Source organism: Hypanus sabinus, chromosome 2 (assembly GCF_030144855.1).
Source record: "Hypanus sabinus isolate sHypSab1 chromosome 2, sHypSab1.hap1, whole genome shotgun sequence".
NCBI classification, from domain to species: Eukaryota; Metazoa; Chordata; class Chondrichthyes; order Myliobatiformes; family Dasyatidae; genus Hypanus; species Hypanus sabinus.
In genome coordinates, this window is record NC_082707.1 from 174,334,411 (window position 1) to 174,357,935 (window position 23,525).

A 23,525-nucleotide genomic window follows, 5' to 3' on the forward strand; every position below is an offset into this window, starting at 1 on the left:
TCCACCAATCTTCTCCCTTGCAACAGTAATTGCTCTCAGTTCTCTTCCCTAACACCCTTCAATGCCTGGCATACTGCTAGTGTCTTTCAGAGTGAAGGCTGATGCAAAATACTCATTTAGATCATCTGCCAACTCCTTGTCCCCGTTATTATTTCTCTTGCATCATTTTATAATGGTCCTATATCCACTCTCATCTCTATTATTTTTTATATACTTGAAAAAATTTTTCTATCCACCTTGGTATTGTTTGCTATCTTACTTCCTATTTCATCTTTTCCATCCTAATGTTTCTTTTCATTACTCTCTGTAGGTTTATAAAAGCTCTCCAAATCCTCTATCTTCCCACTAATTTTTGCTTTGTTGTATGCCCTCTCTTTTGTTTTTACATTAGCTTTGACTTCTCTTGTCAGCCATGGTTGTATTATTTTGCCATTTGAATATTTCTTTGGTTTTGGAATACACCTATCCTACACGTCCCTCATTTTTCCCAGAAACTCACACCAATGCTGCTCTGCTGTCATCCCTGTCAGCAGCTCCTTCCAATTTACTTTGGCTAACTCCTCTCTCACACCACCATAATTAAGGGAGTAAGTGAATGGGCAGGTGTAGCCTGCACCTGTAGGCATAACTGACAGGTGGGAGGCTAGTGGGGAGGAACGTATAGTCAAGGGAATCACGGAAAGCAGAGAGTGGCAGGTGTGGACGGGGTGGGTGGGGGGGGGGGGGGGCGGGTGAGGTAAATATGTGTTTGGTGGTTGGATCCTGTAGAAGATGGTGGAAGTATATCCTTCCAGCTTGGACATTTTCATACATTTCAGAGGTCATAGTAGGTACTCCATTTCCATTTCCTTATCATAATGAAAGACTGAACATGTTCTGTTCAGGAAATTCAGTATAGCATTTGGGATTATCACATACATGTAACTTAATTCTACACAGACACATTAATCACTAGGACAGTGTTACAGTTATCATTAATCAGTGGTCAATTTAATAAGAATTAGCATGTGATCCCAGAGGAATCAGTCATTGAAAAGGTATTAACATGTATCATCACAAACTGAATCGGTATCTGCTGCTTCTTTGGATTCATCAGCCGAATGCTGCTTGAGAACAACTTGTTCTCCGTATCATATTGCCCTGGCTTGCGCGTCGAACATGGGTAGCTAGGATGCGACATCCATGATCGGCCCCAACCAACAGAGGGGCTCGTACAAACTGAATTTACAGTGTAAAGTAAACCTGGATCAGCGTACAAAATATTTACAGATGTTTGACAGCAATGAAAGTTAATTATTATTCTGTTGGACAGCACGTACAATATCAGGAAGGTCTGTGAAATTGAAATCATAAATAACTTTATCAGAGCAGTAACAAAAAAAATTCAATTTCAGGTGTCATCCTTCTGCTCAATTTGGCATTAAATTTGATGGGTCATAAAAATCAGATTTAGGAAAATTGCAGATCCAGATTTAGATCCCCAATAATTGGAAAAAACCTAACTGATTCATATTTTGCATTTGAAATGTTAACTTTAAAAGTTTTAATAGCAAAAATCACTGTGGTGTGGAATAAAGACCTCTCATATCAGAACATATTTAATGTAACAGGGTGAGATGAGAGAAAAAAAACTTAGACAAGCAGAGGAAGATTAGTTTGTCATGAGGTTAAGAGCGATGGATTTTGCATAACCTTAAAAATTACAATATAGCCTTGTATCCTTGCTAGTCACAAAACACATTTCATGAAGACAAAAGGCAAAATATGGAGATAAATCAAAAAACAGAATACAAGCAGAATGTTTTGCAAATCTTCAGCAAGTCAGGCAGCAACTCACCTGCCTTAAGAACTTTTATATTAACTTTTAACATTGAAAGAAATGTTCAGTCTATTTTATTAAGATTGCTTATTTACCAATCAAGAAACACCCATAGGGGGAAAAAAATAAGGACTAGCACAATTCTAAACCATTCAACTTTATATTGCCTCAAAAGTATCTATACTCTTCCAAATAATCTCTCCAAGGAAGAAAACCACAATGTTCCTCTAAATGTCAACACTGCAGCAATTCCAATATAAGACCAAGTAATCAATCCTCTAATAAACTGATTAGTTCCTATTAACAAGCAATTTATTACAATAATTTGATACAATATAGCTGGGAGAAATAATTCATAATGAAGCACTTCCACTGCGCTGTCCTATTCCAAAGGTAAAGTCAAATTTATTATCAGAGTACATACACGTCACTACGTACAAACCTGAGATTCTTTTGCTGCAGCAAATCTATAGAACAATAACTGCAAACTGTGAACAACAGTGCAAGTACAAATATAAATAAATAGTAAAAAAAAACTACATAACAGAGTTCTTAAATATGTGTAGCTATCACTTTCTGTTCAAGAGCCTGATGGTTAAGGGGTAGTAACTGTTCTTGAACCTGGTGGTACGAGTCCTGAGGACACTGTATCTTCTACTTGATGGCAGCAGCGAGATTTCAGCAGATAACCAAATAAACATACCCTACCTGGCCTGTTGATATATAATCCTTTAAAGGGTGAATTGCAAGACAGACAATGTCATCATCATGGCCAAGGTAGAATCGTTGCATATTCTGCTGACGATTGTACACTATTCCAACAGCTGCAACGTGGTATACAATTTCTCCATTTTGAGTGTAAAATAGATTATTCCTGCAGTCATAGCCCCTGTAACTGAAGAGGTAAAATGAAAGTTACAAAGAAGTCAGATCAGATTTTTTCCCTAGACAGTTTTTTTCCATCCTGTTAACAGCCTTTCAAATGAGTGAGGCCCTCCTGCTTCAATTCGGTCAGGTAGCACGTACATATTTATGGCCACACAAACCTGGCAACATTCAATCGATGCGACACGTTAAAATAAAAACCTTGCCACGTGTGTTCTCTCCATAAAATGACATTTTAAAAATTGATTCCACCAAGATATCGTACCCGTGAACAAAATGTAAGCGCAGACTGCTGTCGGGAGCTTTGTCACGTTTCTTTGCCGTTGCTTCTTGACGTTTTTCTTTACATTTCTCTTTAAGCTGAGGTAGGTCTTCTTTGTAAATCTATTGCAGGAGAAAATAATTCATAACATTAAAAGAAAACAATGGATCACCTATACATTCTAGGGGTGCAATTAGAAAAGAGAGCTATGTTTATAATTCAGTTTTTTTGCCTACAGTAATCATAAATTCAAGATTTCACCTGATCTTTTGTTAGAGAATATGATGTACCACCCACTACTAGTAATGAAACTTTTATGACTTATGATTGCAATGAAATTCAATACATACATATTTCATTCCATCAGTGCAGATAGGAATGAACACTGAGTCATCGACTTTTAAAGAACAGAGCATTGATTATAAATCTGAAGTTCCGAGCATCTCGTTAAGGAAGCCATGGAACTAGCAAGAATAATTAGAATTATACTGCACCCGAGGGCTGCAAAATTGAGAAAATGACTTAAAATATGGTTATAAGATCCAAATAAGCCAGCAGAATTGTAGCAGACATGAACTTTCCATCAACATGCAAGGACAATGACCTCTTCAGCATTGGGTACAGTCCCAGAAGAACCAAATAAGTAGTACTAGGCAGCCATCGATCCTAGGGGATCATGGGGTTTGTGCCTCTGGTGGACTGTCCTCTCCAGGGCGTAAGCCTGGGCAGGGAGATTAGAAGAACCGGCTGTTGCCCATGCAGCGGGTTCCCCCCTCTCCATGTCACTGATGTAGTCCAAGGAAAGGGCAAGCGCCGATACAGCTTGGCACCAGTGTCGCTTCTAAAGAAGAAATGCTTGGGATTTGTATGAGGTTGAGGCAGGCTGAAAGGTCTATGATAAAACAAAATGGAATAGGAAAAGGGAAGCGATGAACATCAAAATCAAAAGTAAACTGGCCACCCCAAGCAGAACAACAGCTCTATTTAAAAAGCTAGCTTAAATGCAAAAGACAGAATGGTCTTACGACTTCTGCACTTCTGCAAGAGAAACTATCTTCATGTTTGGGTATAATTTGGAGTACCTTGTAAGCCAAATAGAGTACATCTGAAACCAAAAATTAGCAAAAAAACCCCAAAAATGTATTCTGTTTATTAACAGTGCACAACACAGAAACAGTCTCTGTTGTGGTTGGCAATTACTTACATTGTGTTCACACAGACTATATTTTACACACATAAACATAATAAATGCAAAATTCTATGACTATTCTCAGACCTTTCTGAGATTCCAATGAAAATTGACAAGATGTACAGTAACAAAAAGTAATTTATTGCATCATCTACACAGTTCATAGATACCTGCCGATGATAACTAATCTGTATCTCTTGCTCAATTTCAGAATCAAGTTCTGGCACATCAGACTGATCCGAATCAGAGAGGTCACTATTGGAGTCGGCAAAACTTTCTGTAAGAGAGATAGTTAAATTCAGCTTCAAATTAAAACAAGGTGGATTATTTTCCTATCTCTGACGTAGGGACTACCACTGGCATTAAGCCTTTAGTTTCAAACCCTAGCCTCTGAAATTCTCAAACAAGAGAAAATCTGCAGATGCTGGAAATCCAAGCAACGCACACAAAATGCTGGAGGAACTCAGAAGGACAGGCAGCATCTATGAAAATGAGTATAGTCAACATTTGACATGAAACATCGAGTGTACCCTTTTTCAAAGATGACACCAAGCCTGCTGAGCTCCTGCAGCATTTTGAGTTTGTTCCTCTGAAATTTTTGTCTCTTTTCTTTTAAAATAAATCTTATAACACAGGAGTAAGGAAGATGTCTTCTTTAGTGACTACTGAATGTTAATGTCAAATTAAATGTTACAACCTTAAGGATTATAATGTTAGCATTATTGCCCTATACATATGCAAGTTGGTGAAGAAAAAGGTTCAAAAAAGGTTCAAAGGTTCATTTATTATCAAAGAATACAACTCTGAAATTTGCCTTCTGCAGAAAGCCACAAAACCGAGGAAGAATACAATGGCAGCACGATCATCAATATCCAAATTCCTTCCTCTCGCACAGAAAAAAAATCAACAAAAACAAAACAGGCACACTGAGCCCCAAATTTCCCTCCCCCACACACAAAAAGAACAAGAAAGATCGGGCGAAAAGTACAGAAGGGAAGTAGATGCAGCATGAGTGATTGGGAAAGAGGCTTTCTAATTTATTGGCACGGTGAGACTGAAAGGAACTGCTCCATTGGGATGGGTGCTACCTGAACCCATTTGGGACAGGGACGTGGCAGGAAGGATAAACAGTACAACAATTAAGAATTTAAACTGGTAAATAGGGAAGGTCTCATGAGAACTTATGAAAAAGAAATAAACCAGAGCAATAGAGATTGTGTCTCAGGCATTAAAGTTAATGTTAATCAGGGAAAGAAAAATAAAAAGCAGAATACTCTAAAAGAACCAAAAAAAACAACCTATTCCAATAGGTATATGACTTGTTGCTGCGAATTCAATTTAAAGGCATGACAGGGTGTCTGTTATCAAAAGGTGACTGCTAGATGCTTGGGACAATCCTTGGCCAATGCTAACCATGGTGCCCACCCAGATAGGCCAAATTTCCTCTCTTTGGCCCAAATTCCTCCAAGCCTCACGCTGCCCTTATCTATCTAAATGTTGCTTAAAACATTGCCCTTCAGCTCCCATTTAAATCTTTCCACTCTCAATCTAAACTTTTGTCATCTAGCTTTGGACTCCAAGTTACCATCATCATCTATCATCATCTTATCCATGCCTCTCATAATATGAAACACTTCTATGAGGATACCCTTTATGTTCCAAGGAATAAAGACCTAACCTGGCCAACCTCTCCCTCTTGGAAACCATTTTTCTGTGTTGTTGGGTGAAGGGTAGGTTAGTAAGTTTGCAGATGACATGAAGGGTTGGTGGTGTTGTAGATAGCGTAAAAGGTTGTCAAAAGGTTACAATTGGACATTGGCTTCTACATAGGGAGACCTGACCCAGGGTCTAGTTAAGCAACATCCTTATGTGGTCATCTTGACAGAATTACACCTTACAAACAACTCCTCCATCATCCACCCTGGGCCTGTCCTGTATGGCTGCCAGGATGGTTGTGCCAGCCACAGATGGCAGCACAGGGGTGTAAAGGCAGGAGAAAGTTTTCTTTGGTGTTCTCAACATGAAGCTTCAGTGTGGACTGATAGAGAAGCAACAATCTATATTGAACAACATTTGGGCGAAACACTGGAAGGAATGGCACACATTCTAGTTAAGCAAGTTCAATGTCCACCAATAACCATAGCTTGGAATTACCAACACTGGCTGATTCAGCTGAGCTCCAAGGAAATAGCTGCCAGATTACATCTGTGATGAAGACTGAATGAGCCAATATATGGGATAAAACTGCTTGATCTCATCCTCACCAATCTACCTTTGAAAAACACATCATTCTATGTTTGCATTGGTAGAATGAACACCACAAACCCCTTCTGGAGATAAAATCTTCACATGAAGGACATCCACCATAGTGCTGTGAGGCACTCTAATGATCGTAAATAGGATTGATCCACAACATCTCTGGCTGCTCAAAACTGGGCACGGGTTTACATGGACTATCAGCTTCAGAAAGGTAAACCATCACAATCTGCAACACATGGCTCAACATATCTTCTCACTCTTCTATCAAGTCAGTGGATCAACCCTGGTCCAATGAAGAGTGAAGAGCAACATGTTGGGATCGGCAACTATTTAAAAATAATGAGATGCTAACCTATTGAACCTACAAGACTTCTTGCAGGCCAAGCACAAAAAACAGCATGTAATCTCGCAGCCAGTTTTGGGATTCTGCTGTGGAAGGTCTCAGAGGTGTGGGTCAGGAGGATAAGCTGGCAGAGACACTGTGCAAACAGTGCTGCCATTTTGACTGAACATGGTCCTTAAAAGCCTAACTCGTCTTTGTTCAGTCATTTCTGTTCAACCCTGGACCCAAGGCCACCAAGACGACCAGGGCAAGATAAAGATGAAAAGAAAGGATTCTAGGACAACATATATTATTAGTTTTTTTTGTTAATTCTTAAATATTATTGGCTTTAATACAGATCTAATTGGTTATTAACAATTGATTGGTACTTAAATATGCAAATGAAGAGATTCAGAAATGGACGAAGTTTCTACTGGATCATTAACTGCATATAAAAGGAAATTTTGAACTGTAATTCCCCAGCAGTTCAGTGATAAAGAGGCTGAACTGTACTCCTTGTGCACAGGTAAATAAACTGTGAGTGACAAACATGTGTGAGCTGGCAGAATCCAGTTAATCGGTATGACACTACCATGTCTCGTGAATACTGTGTACAGTTATACAGCTAATGAGCGGAGGGAACTTCCTTTATTCCAGCAAGCGAATGCTAAAAGTTGAACTATTCACCATCTTGTTCAGCCAATTCAATTCACTCTACGTGATAGCAAGAGACAGCTGAAGGCAATTGTTATGGGGCCAGACGGCATCTTCAGAATGAGCTGTACTGGATTTGGTGGAGATTTCCTTTAAGGCAGCAAAGCTTTGGTTGGCCTTTAGGTGTAGTGTAGAACAAGGAAAATTGGTCATTGGAAGAGCCAAGTTAAGGAGGTAAACTTATGTAAAGACAATATATATCTGAACAGAACAGCGATGCACAGGAAAGTTTACTGTTATGAAGTCAACATATGGGATAATTCCCAGTGAGGGAAAAATAGGACACTAAAGTTGCAAGCAATCTGATGAGGAGATTTTAAAAGAGTGGAGTAGTTAAGAGACAGGAAGGATCACCATCTCCAATGCAACATTTCTTCTGAAATGAGGAAGACAAACATTGATGTGTTGTGATAATGCAGAATAGATGACAGCTGTTCGACTCTTCATGGCTGCCATTTCTTTTTCAAGTAACAATCTGGTTAGTTCCATTCTCTTGAATTTTTGTTAGTTTTGCTTCACAGGCAACTACTTCCACCTCTTTTCTTCTCACATCCTCCCCTTACAAACACTCACCGTAGTCTATTCAACCAGATTACCATCACATGTTTACACATCAATTGCTTTTTTTTTTGCTATTTATTTATGGTCATGTTCAATGGAAAATAAACGCAGTGTATAAAATACGCAGTAGATTCTGGTTAATTGGACCATCAGTTAATCAGGTAGCCGCTTATTTGGGACAACGCTTAAAGTACTAAAACAAATTGAGAAAATAGCCAGGATTCCCCTAATTTATTTGAGACTCTATGCTGCTTAATTATGACGGGAGAAATTGGTGACCGTATTCTTGAAACAATTTATGAAAATCTACTGACATCTTCTTCAAAAGCCAAGGAAATGAGTGCAAGGGTTAATCTTTTACCAGCAGTACAGTTTGTCAGTGATAGTTGGTGATAACAAAGCAGTAAAACTATTTAGAGTTAGTCCTGATGAAGGGTCTCAGCCCAAAACGTCAACAGCGCTTCTCCCTATAGATGCTGCCTGGCCTGCTGCGTTCCACCAGCATTTTGTGTGTGTTGCAAGACAATTTAGAACTGCTTTGCCCACTGTGGCTTCAAGCATTCAGACTTGGAGATGCTGGAAACGGCCAGGAGTGAAAATGAAACAATTCCTCTCCTTCAACAAGTTATGGACTATGCATAATTAAGATATCGACACTCATCTTGAATGTTACAATGAAAATGGAGAACTGGGGGATGCAATCGTTAAAAGCATTGTATCAAATTACCAGGCAGGGAATATGAAGATGAAGAATATGATGAGGATGAAACAACTGAACCTGAGCTAGTGACTGCACAGAATGCCAGGAAATTTATTGTTGCATTACAACATTACTTCATGCAGGAAGGCAGTTCACTATCTGCACCAGGTGGCTGTACTGATTTTGTTCATTTATAGTCAATCAGAACACACCAGCATTCACTGGTTTCTCTGATTCACAGTGTTTTAATACTGTAGTACTATTGGTAGTGTTCTAATTTGTTCTGTATTTCATTTAAATACATAATTTGTTCCTCAGATAAATGGCAGTTTGTCTTTTTTTTAAATAACTTTTTTTAACTATTTCCATGAAACTTCAGATAATAGGGGCAGCCAATTGAGCCAAAAGGTACTCGTCTGATATGTACCAATTAATCACAATCAGCAATATATAGCCAAATAAATGTGTCAGTTTCTACTTTAATGTCAAACGTGTAGAGTGCAGTGAAATAAAGAATACCATTAAGAATGCACATTTAATTATTTTCTTACCTTGAATTACAATTTGAAGAAATTCTTTTGACTTTCTTTCAGGTATAAATTGCCACTGGAAAACTGAATGATCTGCTCCACCAATAGAAATAACCCATTGATAATCATAAGACCAACGCACATTGGTCACATGTGCTGAATGACCCATGTATTTCTTAAATTTTGCTCCTGAGAAGTAAGTTACATTTTCGTCAGATCAAAGTGCCACAAAAGGTTTTAGAAATGTAAAAGTATATTAAATTGCGTATTCAAACTAATGTCTGCCTGCCAATTAAAACCAGATCTTAAAGGATTCTGCGGAAAAATTCCTTCAGAGTTGGACTGCTGATTTCTTCTCAGTTACTCTAACGGTGAGAATACAGTACTTTTTTTTTAATGAGAAAGTTGAACTCAGACATTAGTACTTGATTTAACAGGCACTTGGGTTACCTCACTCCTTTCACAGTAAAGACTCTATAACCTGGTAAGGCTGGATAAGTGTCAGCAGAGTATAATAGAAAACAAATTCAAAAGTAACCACATATCTTTGCAATCATGAACATGTCATACTTTCCCCACAATATTCTGTCTTAATGTAAAAATAATAAAACTGTTTACTCTATTCTTTATGAAAACCTGTTATGAAATGCTTTGAGAGGTTGGTCATGATTAGACTGAACTCAGCAAGGACCTGGACCCATTGCAATTTGCTTATTGTCACAATAAGTCAATGGCAGATGCAATCTCAATGGCTCCCAACACCTGGACAACACAAACACCTATGTCAGGATGCTGTTCATTGACTATAACTCAACATTTAATACCATTATTCCCACAATCCTGATTCAGAAGTTGCAGAACCTGGGCCTCTGTACCTTCCTCTGCAATTGGATCCTCGACTTCCTAACCGGAACACCACAATCTGTGCGGATTAATGATAACATATCTTCCTCACTGACAATCAACACCGGCGCACCTCAGGGGTGTGTGCTTAGCCCACTGCTCTACTCTCTACATATACATGACTGTTTGGCTAGGCATAGCTCAAATACCATCTAGAAATTTGCTGATGATACAACCATTGTTGGTAGAATCTCAGATGGTGACAAGAGGGCGTACAGGAGCGAGATATGCCAACTAGTGGAGTGGTGCCGCAGAAACAACCAGGCACTCAGCGTCAGTTAGACAGAAGAGCTGATTGTGGACTTCAGGAAGGGTAAGACAAAGGAACACGTACCAATTCTCACAGAGGGATCAGAAGTGGAGAGAGTGAGCAGTTTCAAGATCTCTGAGGATCTAACCTGGTCCCAACATATCAATGTATTTAGAAAGAATGCAAGACAGCGACTACATTAGGAGTTTGAAGAGATTTGGCATGTCAACAAATACATTCAAAAACTCCCAATGAAGGGTTTTGGCCCGAAACGTCGTCACTACCTCCTCCCATAGATGCTGTCTGGCCTGCTGAGTTCTGCCAGCATTTTGTGTTTTTACTTACATTCAAAAGCTTCTATAGTTGTACCATGGAGAGCATTCTGACAGGCTGTATCACTGTCTGGTATTGGTGGGGTGGCTACTGCACAGGACCGAAAGAAGCTGCAGAGGGTTGTAAATCTAGTCAGCTCCATCTTGGGTACTAGTCTACAAAGTACCCAGGACATCTTCAGGAAGCGGTATCTCAGAAAGGCAGCGTCCATTATTATGGACCTCCAGTACTCAGGGCGTGTCCTTTTCTCACTGTTACCATCAAGTAAGTGGTACAGAAGCCTGAAGGCACACACTCAGTAATTCAGGAACAGCTTCTTCCCCTCTGCCATCCGATTCCAAAATGGACATTAAATCTTTAGACACTACCTCACCTTTTTTAATGTACAGTATTTGTGTTTTTTGCACATTTTAAAATCTATTCAATATATGTATACTGTAATTGATTTACTTGTATATTATTAATATTTTATTTTTTCTCTCTTCTTGATTATGTATTGCATTGAGCTGCTGCTGTTAAGTTAACAGATTTCATGTCACATGTCGGTGATAATAAACCTGATTCTGATTCTGACCTTGGAGCATTTGCTGTTTGACTGGCTCACATCAACACAGTCTCACAAAGTCTCTTCCTTACCACCCTTGTCTACATGCTTTATAATTAAGTAGAAAAGTGATTAAAGCTTGCAGAAACTGAAATGGTCTGACTGCTGTGACAGAGGACAAAGTTGATTAGCATATATCATCCATGGGGAAACATCAACAATTGCTGCTTTGTATCAGTGTCTTAGCAATGATTATTTAAAATTCACAATGATTTCAAAATGACCAAATTAAAATGAACTCTGACAATTTATGAAAGACTATTTTCCAAGGCTTCTTTGGCTGCAGTTATGTTGCCTGAGCACTCCTAAGTCTGTCGACACTGTACTGTTAATTATCAGCTAATTATAGACCATTTGGCCCAATATCAATCATGGACAAATCATTAAAAAAAAATCTCTGAAGGGTAGTATGAATCACGTACACACTGATTATTCAGCAAAATATTAGATTATAACCAATCAAACTGACCAATTTTTTTTTGGAAGAAACAATTATACACCAGGAAAATCTAGGTTATTAATATTGTGGTAAAAAGGAAAGCAAAAGTGCCATCCCCATCTAAAGAACATGTTAAATGGAGATCAGTGCATAATCTACTATCACTTTGCTGGTGATAAAAGTCCTTCAACAGCTCTTCGTCTGGTACTTGTGCAGATCTTATGATTCTTGGGTGGCTGTAAGGATCTCGTACACTACTTCGTACACTAGAGCAGTGGGATTCTCTTTCATTTTCTGGGAGCAATATTTATCCCTCAGTCGACTAACATTTAGATAGGAAAGATTCAGAAAGAGGGGCCATACCTGGGTATATGAGAATAGCTTAATGAGAATATGAGAATAGCTTCGACAGCATAGATGAGATCGGCTGAAGGATCTCTTCCATGCATATTACTCTATAACTATATGACTACTTTTACAAATACTACAGGACCCAAACATCTGCAACATTTTCTGCATCTATTTCAGAGAAAGCTTGAGACATTCAGTCATCAGGGGTCATCCTCATTTCCTCACAATAAAACATACTTAGTAAGCTCATTTTGCAGTAAACTTTACAATATTACAGTAACAACAAGAATGGTATAAACATCTTATTGAAAAATCTGTATGTATGAGTTTTTGGGCAGAAGATTTTATAACATCATTACATGCCAAAAGTAGGTTCAAAAAAAGTTTACTTCCTAATAACATACTTTTTCTTGTTTTCTCTTTCTAAAATTATACACTGTCTAGGTTTCCACTCTTCACTTCTCCTTACATGACTTATTCCTTCTGATGACACTCATGATTGTATATGTTTAAAGGTGAAATGGTATGAAATTTTGTGGGATTTTGTCAGCACTTCTCTTGATTTATATGAACACAAGCAAGTAACCGTCACTTGTCAATAATGACCTGGGTAAAGCTATATGATTGCAAATAAAATGCACATTTACAAACAAAAGCAAAACCATAACATGCATGATTATTAAAGCATTTTAAAAATCATACCTTTTTTAAAACTAGGATATCGAAAAAGCTTTACTAATCCATAGTCATCTGCAGTAACTAGAACTTGATCATTGAAATTTGCATCCACTGAATTGATATCATTAACATCTAAATATTTTGGCCATATACCATTCACCTCTGGACCCAATACACATGTCCAAGTTGCCCATTGAACGTTCTTTATTTCTTCTTTATTGGTAATTTCTTTACCATCTGAAATAGTATTAAAGACATCAAAATAAATTCAAAATGTTACCTGACTGTAGTGATTCAAAGTTACACATTTAACATGCAATGAAATTCAAAATGGCACAAAATATAAAATAAGCAACACAAGCTATCAGGTTTCTGAAAAATACACTGTCCAGGCAATTACATTGTGGGTAAATTGCATACTTTTAGGTCATTTGGCACCTTCTTTACAGTGACAGCATATTGAAGGGAGAAGAAAAAAATGCTCAAACTTTGAAAATGTGAAAGAAGCATTTTGTTAGCATTTGTTAACCAGAAATGAAACATAGCACATTACAAATATCTACAGCAAACTGGTCACAGGGGCACACTGCTGCTTTTGTGATGGAGCAACTAATTGGGGTCAATTTCTTGTAAAATAAACTTGTGGCTAGAGGAGAAATGTAGAAACAAGGAAGTGCTTAAAAAGCCAATTATTAGATAGCAAAAAAGAGAAAAATATAAAAAGCCAAGTGAAGCTTTGGCATCTTTTGAAATGAATGGGTCTCAATGTTTGAAAATATCCTTAAATCAATTTTGTTAGTTGGAAAACACAGCATCCATTGTAATGAATGGCACCAAATGAACACAGGAATGATAAGAAAGAAAAAGTGAAAAGAATAGAGAGAGAAGGGAAACTGGATTTGTGGAACAAATATACATTCGTATTTATGTCAGACTTTTAAAATTAAATAATATTGTGGTGCTCTGGGGGTGTGGTTGACAGCTAGCCACAGTATTCATAGTGGCCGGAATGACTTATTGCATTTGTTTTAAAAGGTGTCCGTGGTGTGCGTGTTCAAGTTCATTTATTTTAACTACAGTGGCTCACTTGTGCTTGTGTACCACCCTGACTGTAACTGGGGTGTGTGATAACCATCTCCCCTATCTGTACGTGGCTGAGTTAGCAGACGGAGCAGTGGCACACTGTCTGTATTTGTGCTTCTCACAATAAAAACAGCAGTTGGGATAAATGAGCTCTACTCATCTGTCATCATCTACTGAATGCTCGCCAGAGTATTATGGAAGCTTATCTGAATGCAGCACGTGTGTAAGTTCGGACAGCCTGTACTGAAAATTGAAATAGAATGTGATTAAGAGAAACCATCATCAAGTATAGAGAAAGGCAATGAGATTGAAACCTGCTGTAATACACCTGGTCAGGTGTCAGATCTCTCAGTGGGAGAGCATCTTGGAGACAGTGATCATAATACTATCTCTTTTACCATAGCATTTCAGAGGGATAGGAACAGACATGTTAGGAAAATGTTTAATTGGAGTAAGGGGAAATATGAAGCTATCGGGCAGGAACCTGGAAGTGTAAATTGGAACAGATGTTCTCAGGGAAATGTACAGCAGAAATGTGGCAAATGTTCAAGGGATATTTGCGTGGAGTTCTGCATAGGTACATTTCAGTGAGACAGGGAAAGGCTGGTAGGGTACAGGAACCATGGTGTACAAAAGCTGTTGAAAATCTAGTCAAGAAGAAAAGAAAAGCTTACAAAAGGTTCAAAAGACGAGGTAATGATAGAGATCCAGAAAATAAGAGGGTTAGCAGGAAGGAGTTTAAGAGTGAAATCGGGAGAGCCAGAAGAGCCATGAGAAGGCCTTGGCGAGCAGGATTAAGAAAAGCCCCAAGGCATTCTACAAGTATGTCAAGAGCAAAAAGATATGATGTGAGAGAATAGGACCAATCAAGTATGACAGTGGAAAAATGTGTATGGAACCAGAGGATATAGCAGAGGTACTTAATGAATACTTCACTTCAGTATTCTCTACGGAAAAGGACCTTGGCGATTGTAGGGATGACTGCAGCGGATTGAAAAGTTTGAGCAGAAAGAGGTGAAATATGACGGCAGAATATAGCATTAATAGTAAGACTCTTGGCAGTGTGGAGGATCAGAGGGATCTTGGGGTCTGAGTCCACAGGACACTCAAAGCTGCTGCGCAGGTTGACTGTGTGGTTAAGAAGGCTTTCATCAACTGTGGGATTGAGTTCAAGAGCCGAGAGGTAATGTTACAGCTATATAGGACCTCACTTGGAGTACTGTGTCAGTTCTAGTCACCCCATGACAGGAAGGATGTGGAAACTATAGAAAAAGCGCAGAGGAAATTTACAAGGACGTGGCCTGGATTGGGGAACATGCCTTTTAAGGATAAGTTGAGTGAACTTGGCCTTTTCTCCTTGGAGCGACAGAGGATGAGAGGTGACCTGATAGAGGTGTATAAAATGATGAAAGGCATTGATTGTGTGGATAGTCAGAGGCGTTTTCCCAGGACTGAAATGGCTAACATGAGAGGGCACAGTTTTAATGTGCTTATAAGTAGACACAGAGGGGTTTGTCAGGGGTAAGTTGTTTTTTTTTACGCAGAGAGTGGCGAGTGCATGGAATAGGCTGCCGGCGACAGTGGTGGAGACAGATACAATAGGGTCTTTTAAGAGACTTCTGGATAGGTACATAGAGCTTAGAAAAATAGAGGGCTAAGGGTAACCCTAGGTAATTTCTAAAGTAAGTACATGTTCGGCACAACATTGTGGGTCAAAGAGCCTGTATTGTGCTGTAGGTTTTCTATGTTTCTATTTTCTTGCCGTCTCACTTTGGTGAGTTTTATAAAATAGGTTGATCTATTTTCCTCAGTTCTAACAAATAATCTTAGGTTAATACCCCTCTGAGGCCACTAATAGATTTGAAGCCATTAAACAGTTCCAGTAAATAAATACAACATGAGCGTGCAAATGGATGCTCAGTATGTCGGTCAACACTGATGGAGAAAGAGAGGAGATGAGCATTTAAATACTCTCATTGGTAAATGTGGTACAGAACTAAACGTTCCCTTCATTTGCTAACCAAGCAGTGAAATAACAAACGTGAGTTATCACATCAATCAAACACACTAATGCTGTCACTTGAACTCATGTAATTGATACATTATTAGTTCAGAGTTCCAGATCAGTAATGCACTATTATTTTAGCAGTCAAATGTCTCCAAATTTCTGCATCTTCTTTGGGGTACAAAAATAAACTCATCTGGCTCAATGGATACTGTGGAGATATGAGAACACCGAGTATGATGAAGGTGATGCACACAGAAAGAAGAACAACATGAGATAGAAAGCACGTACAGAATGGCAGCTTACGGAAAAGTGGAAGGCAGACAAGTGAGAAGCACACAGGGGGGTGAGAGGAGGATGGCGGGGAGAGGTCATCAGGAAAACTGGAATGGAAAAGAAGTAAAACTCCAAAACATACAATCTTTCCTTGTGTTTGCTTAGGATCATTATTTATATCTTAAGCTCATCTCACTTTGTGACGCATTGCAATGATAATATGGTATCTACTATTCTCTCATACATGAGAGAGATACCATCAATTCAAGGGTCAAGTGTAATCAAAAGTATGATCTATAGATACGTTAACACTTTAGAATTCTCATCCCCAATCACAATTGTCATCGGCTGCTTTAAACTGGGAACCATGGGTGGATTATGTCTACTATGGGATGAGATTAGGGGAGCATCTTGCTCCCTGGAGGCATGTTGATCCTTCCAATCTTGCTATTTTAAAAGTGCTATTTGTTGTAATATGCTTTAAGGTGTTTCAGAGAAACATTATCTAAATGAATAATTAAAAATACTGCCAACAAAACTGGTAAAACCAGATTTTAGAGTCTACACAACAGTGGAAGTAGTAAAATTGGGAATTTGGGAATACATTGGTTGGAGGCAAGGAAGAGAGATAGACCAAATTCTTAAGATGGATTCAGGGAAATTGGTGGAGCTGCATCAGGTGGTTTCACAGAGATAGATGTGGGCAGTCTAACATTGATGCAGATTCATAGTTCAAAGCTCACCTCAGAGTCATACATAATTTCAAAGACCTAAACCTTCCAATAGGACAGACCATTTGCTAGGACTTGGTGTGAAATTTGTGGCCAAAGATTTGTTTGTAGCAGATTCAACTTTAGAAGGAATGGGAATGTTTTCTCCCAAACTATTAAGCTCACTCATTCCTGTCATGAGCATAGGCCTCTCCCTGCACCACAAATCTGAGCAATCAATTTCTCATCTATTATATTAGATTCTTGCATTCCCTTATCCCTTCAGAATCCAACTGAGGCCCCCCTCTAAAATGTTTCCTTCTTATAGGGAGCTAATTGAGCCAGCTTCTGGGTGGGCAAATTGTTCAAGATAAAGATGCAATACAAATTGAAATGGAAACAAACTTTTTCACATACCACTTCATGCATTCATGCATGATTCATTTCCTTGCAGTACAGAGGCCATTTTGACACCATCTCATCTATGCTAGCTTTCATTCTCCCATGAAATTTCCTTGTAAACTATTCCCCACAATTCTCATCAGTTCCTCCTATTTGTTTCCACCCCACTCCCAGACCCTATAACTCACTTACACACAACAGGCAATTTATTGTGGCCAATTTACCTGCTAATCGTAAATACCTTTGGTATGTTGGAGAAAACCCAAGTATTCCCGAGGATAACATGCAAACTCCACACGAAGACCAGTGGAGGTCAGGATGGAACCTGGATCATTGGAGCTATGAGGCAGCACTTTCACTGTGCCACCACTCAAAACTCTGCTGATTCTTGGAAAGTGGCATTTGGAAGGGATGCTTTGAAAATAAACCAGTACTGCTTAGGATCAATGAAACATTGCACAGTCAAATTACAAAAAAGTAAACATGCAATTGGATGCATAGATGATACTCTTACATGGCATGCTGTAAAACAGTCTTTTTCCAGAACCATCATTGGTTTGTAAGTATTTACTATCAGTTGACCAATCCATGTGTGTGATGAAGTTCAAAGATCCAACACACTCGCCAACTTTTTTATATCGCTGCAGAACTCCATAGATATCAATAGAGTTATCATTTGATCCCACTGCCAAATATGCTCCATCAGGAGAATATTTTAACTCATGAATTGCTTCTTTCCTATCTTTTATGTGAACGACTTCAGTCATATCTCTGTAACAGGAAAAACAATTTACCATGAAACAGGTATTAAATATCCCCCAAATAATTATTTGATTCTTCACTATTTGGAGCATTTTAGAATGCATAGTGTTCTTTTTGGTAAGAGAGGATGGCTTTACATTTACCTATGCTGTGCACCATCTAATATACTTTTGCCTACCCACAAACAAACATCTCTTCCTTTTGTTTTAAAGCAGTAGGCAAAATAAGCAGTGCCACTTGACAAAAATAAAAAATAATTTTACTTGATTACTTATTGATTTGTATTTTACCATACTGTGTAATGTAAATGAGCCAAATTAATTTTCAATGCACATACACGTTTTTGCTTCTCAGTAAAAGGGTGAATTGAGAATGAGCTGTTGATGCCTTTCCTCTTTCATTCAACTGCAATCAAGTCCCATGGTGTGAATTCACTGAGATAGCTTTTGATAGAAATGAGCATGCATATTTATGCAAAAAGAACCCAAGGAAAAGTGATGCTTGTTGCTGCTTATGAAAATACTACAACTTCCATAATCCCCTCCAAAGTTGATTTGGAAATACACTGCCATTCATTCCTTCAATGTGTTTGGATCCAAATCTTGGAACTCTCTGCCTAATGCTTCTGAGGGAGTACTTTCTCTTTCAAAGTTTATGAGTTGGTTCACCACCACCTTCAAGGGCAAACAGGGATGAGTGATGGATACAGACCTGGCTAGTAACACTGAGATCCCAAAAATGAATAAAATATTTTAGCTTACTAGGACTAAGTGTGAATTTGTCACTTGTCAATTGTTGTATATCACTGATCTTCTAATTCTTTTAATATACAAAAACCTAACTATTTATATCTTGAATAGACTTCCACACTCTCAAGTAGTGAATTCCAAAGATTGACATGGTGAAGAAATTTCTTCTCATCTCTGTCCTAAACGGTAACTCCTTATGCATCTATCTTCTGTCAAGTTCTTAAAAAAAAATTATGAAGGAGATCACCTCTTGAACTTCTCAGTCCAAGAAAGAACAGGCCTAGCCTTTTGAATCTCTCCTCATACAAGAAACTCATCAACTCAGGAGTAATCTGGCAAAGCTTCACTGCATTCACACTTTTGTGAAAGTATTTTTTGTTGGGTAAGTGGACAAGACCTGTGTACGTTATTCCAAACACTGTCATCTCATTATACCTGCAGCAAGATGTTCCTACTTTTATATTCAAGTCATCTTTCAATTCAGTCCAACATACCATTTGTCTTCCCAAGTGCTTGCTAAATGTACATGGTAACATTCAGATTCATATACAAACAATACGTGTGTCTCACTGAACATCAACACCATTCAATCTATTGATATTTTTAAAATACCTTATTGTTTCCACCAAAATGGATGACTTCCATTTTGAACACTGCCTTACTATTTTTGCACTTCTTAATCTACTTATTTAACCTTAAAATATAAATTATTTTGTAATTTATAGTACTTTTATGTATTGCATTGTATAGCTGCCACAAAACAATTTCATAACATATATCAATGATATTACACCTGATTCTGATTCTCATATTTCAGAACATTACAATTCACCTGCCATGTCCTTGCCTGTACACTTAGCCTGACTACATCCTCTTGAAATCACATATTGCCTCCTAGTTTTATATCATCAGCCATGTTTGGAAATATTACATTAACGCTGATGTTTTTGAAATGCCAGGAGAACACATGAAATATTTGTAGAGACAGGCAAAATATTTGTTTAATTTTTGTCATTTCATTCTAACCCAGATAATTTTTTCCATCTCAATATGTAAGATAACCACAATAACTTTTGAAGATCTTTTCCTTTTTATATATAGATGGTTCACACTATCTGACATTATGTTCATCACCTACCTAATTTTATATTCTACATTCCTTTTCCTTATAAATCCCTCTATTCCGAGGCTGTTTACATGGGCATCTAGATGCTTCTTAAGTACTTCCATCACCTCCCCTGGCAGTACATTGCAGGCACACATTATTCCCAGTGTAATAAACAAACTTATTGGATAAATCTCTATACCCTTTCTCACTTAAACCTAATACTCCAATATTTGACATTTACACCCTGGAAAAAAGACTTGGATTGTCCATCAGATCTATGCTTCTCATAATTTTATGTGCTTCTATCAGTTTGTCTCTCTGTCTTTGACACTCCAAAGAAAATAATCCAAGTCTGTCCTAACTTTCCTTAAGGGAGACACTATCCAATTCAGACAACATTCTGGTGAACCCTTCCTAAACCTTCCCCAAAGCTTTATCATCCTTCCTGTAATACGGCAACCAGAACTCCGTACGGTATTCCAAAGGAAGCCTAACCAGTTTACTGCAGATGCAACATGACCTCCCATCTATTATATAGGCAGGTATACCATATACCTTCATTACTATCCTATCACAGTACGCAGCATGCTAGCGTAATGGTTAGCACACTTTAAGGTACCAGTGACCTGGGTTCAACTCCCAATTTCCACTGCAAGTAAGTAGTTTGCATGTTCACCCCATGACTGTGGGAGTTTCCTCCAGGTGCCCGGTTTGCTCCCACATTCCAAAGATGTACCGGTTAGTAGGGTAATTGGTTGTTGTAAATTGTCCCATGATTAGGCTAGGGTTAAATCAGGGGACTGCTGTGCGGCATAGCTTGTAGGGCCCATTCCATGAGACAGAGAGACACACACAGATGGAGTCACGGAGAGAAAGAGAGAAAATTGTGTTGTCACTTCCAAAGAGCTATGGACTTGCACCCCTAGACCCCTCTGCAAAGCGATGCTTGACGTGCCCAGCTATTTATTGTATACTTTCATCTTGCGTTTGACCTTCCAAAGTGCAACATCTCACACTTGTTTGGATTAAACTCCATCGGCATTTTGTCTGCCCATATCTCATAATTTATATCCTTCTGTATCCTTAGACAATCTACAACTCTGCCAATTTTTGTGTCATCTGCAAACTTATGAAGCCCACCTTCTTTAAGGAAAATATATATCTTGTAAATTGTGGATTAATTTATAAAGCTTTAAGCATTGATGGTCCACTGTCCTATCCTATAATGTAGTTTTCTGATCCATGATAGCATACATATGCGTTGGTAGTTTCTGTTGTTTCAGACTTCAGACCTGTTCATAGAGTCAAACTCATACAAAAGGCTAGCCACCAAGTTTATGCTGACCATCTATCCTTATCACATTATGTGCACTTGATCTGTGGCCTTGTTTAGATATTTTGTTAATGTTGTCAGATAGAACCAAATCATTTTCTGTCTGAATATAGATTTATATCAATTTATGACCGTTGTTCCTGAAAAGCACTGCAGCGCCAGGCCATCAGTTAATCCTTTCCTGTTACACAAGATTGCACCCTTCACCTGTTAATAGGTCTTACAGCTTCAGGTCTACTCTCTTGGATGGTAGACCTTGTTCATTGTACATGAGATTGACCACAAGGGCCATGAGATATAAGAGCAAAATTAGGCCATTTGGCCCATTCTGCCCCACCATTTCACCAAGCCTGATTTATTTTCTGCTTCAATCTCATTCTCCTGCATTCTTCCCGAAACTTTTGATGCCTTGATTATCAAGAACCTATCAACCTCCATCTTAAGTATACCCAATGACTTGTCCTGCTCAGCCACATGTGGCAATGAAATCCAGATTCATGGCTCTCTGGCTAAAGAAATCTTTCCTCATCTCTGTTCTAAGTAGGTACCCCTCAGTTCTGAGGGTGTGCCCTCTGGACCAAGACTCTGCCACTATAGGAAACATCCTCTCCATATCCACTCCACCTAGGCTTTTTAATATTCGATAGGTTTCAATGAGATCCCCTCTCATTCTTCTAAACTCCAGCAAGTAAAGGCCCAGAGTCTTCAAATACTCCTCATATATTAACCTTTCATTTCCAGAATCATTTTCATAAATTTTCTTTGAACCCTCTCCAGTCCATACACATCTTAGATAAGGGGTTCAAAACTGCTCACAATACTCCAAGTGCAGTCTGACCATTGCCTTATAAAGCCTCAGCATTACATCCTTACTTTTGCATTCTCATCCTCTCAAAATGAATGCTAACACTGCGTTTGCCTTTCTTACCACTGACTCAACCTGGAAGTTAACATTTAAGGAATCCTGCAGGAAGTTCCCTTGCACCTCTGATTTTTGAATTTTCTCCCCATTTAGAAAATAATGCAGCCTTTATTTCTTCTACCAAAGTTCATGACCATACACTTCCTGTGGTAAACCATGTGTATCTGTCTGGACACGCCCCTCTGCTGACTGCTCCTGTGGCTCCTCCCACAGACCCCTGGATAAAGGTGATTGTGTCACTGCTCCTCCCACAGTTCAGGGCAGTCATCCAGCATGGACGTGATCCGTTTTACTGCTAATAAAAGCCTTTCAGTATTTACTCTACTTCCAGTCTTTTGGAGTTATTGGTAGTGCATCACTTCCCTACACTATTTTCCATCTGCAACATTTTTGCCCATTCCCCCAATCTGTCTAAGTCCTTCTGCCAACACCCTGCTTCCTCAATACAACTGCCCTCCACCTATCTTCATATCACCCACAAACAGCCACAAAGCCATCAATGCATTCATCAAAGTCTTTGACATATAACATGAAAAGAAGCAGTTCCAACATTGACCCCTGTGGTACACCACTAGTCACCAGCATCTAATCAGAAGAGGATCCCTTTATTCCCACTCTTTCCCTCCTGCCAGTTAACCAATCTTCTATCTATGCTACACACACAAAATGCTGGTGGAACACAGCAGGCCAGGCAGCATCTATAAAGAGAAGTCCTGACAAAGGGTCTCGGTCTGAAACGTCAACAGTGCTTGTCCTTATAGAGAATCTGAGATTTATTCCTAATTGGCCTACCTCATTCCCAGACCATAACCCAAAGCTCTAGACCTTTCTCTGAATGGAAATATCCTCCCCATTTCTAGCCAGCCGTGCAGATTCTTCTAAACTTCGAAGAACTCTCTCACAATAGAAAATGAAAGTCTTGTTTACTTAATCTCTTCTCATACCACAATCCTGACTGGTGTAGTGAATCTTCAGGGCAAGTGTACTCTTCAAAAGGGAGGTCAAGACTAAACAGACTATTCCAGATATGGCCTGATTAAGCCACAGGGGCTCACTTGACCACACAGGATTTTGGAAAAGATTAGCTTCTCACAGAAATCACTTGATTTTGTGGAGAGCATGCAGAGGTTGGCGTTCCCAGCTTCTCTCTTTGATTTTGTTCCATCCAGCAGAATAAAGACATTTCAAATAAAGGAGCAAAATGACACACAGCCTAAAATAAGAGTCAATAGTACAAACATAAAACATCAAATAAAAGAAAGGACAACAAAAAAGTAAATTATTTAAGATTACAGAGTCCATAATTTATCACCCTAGCTTATAAAGATATAATGAAACTATTATAAAACTATAACCCCTCTGTACCAGAATAGCAA

At 38.6% G+C, this 23,525-nt stretch overlaps 1 protein-coding gene across 8 annotated transcripts in view; it reads right to left on the reverse strand.

Annotated features, from left to right (window-relative positions):
* The window catches only part of LOC132387335 (echinoderm microtubule-associated protein-like 5), a 199,617-nt gene that overhangs the window by 103,890 nt on the left and 72,202 nt on the right, over positions 1-23,525 (reverse strand). For all 8 annotated transcript variants that reach the window (XM_059959693.1, XM_059959688.1, XM_059959719.1 and 5 more), the window contains exons 9-14: positions 17,790-18,046; positions 12,824-13,036; positions 9,263-9,430; positions 4,326-4,432; positions 2,970-3,088; positions 2,528-2,714 (exon numbers count right to left, since the gene is read on the reverse strand). In XM_059959693.1, coding sequence (XP_059815676.1) covers positions 2,528-2,714; positions 2,970-3,088; positions 4,326-4,432; positions 9,263-9,430; positions 12,824-13,036; positions 17,790-18,046 — 1,051 coding nt within the window. The remainder of the gene's footprint in view (positions 1-2,527; positions 2,715-2,969; positions 3,089-4,325; positions 4,433-9,262; positions 9,431-12,823; positions 13,037-17,789; positions 18,047-23,525) is intronic.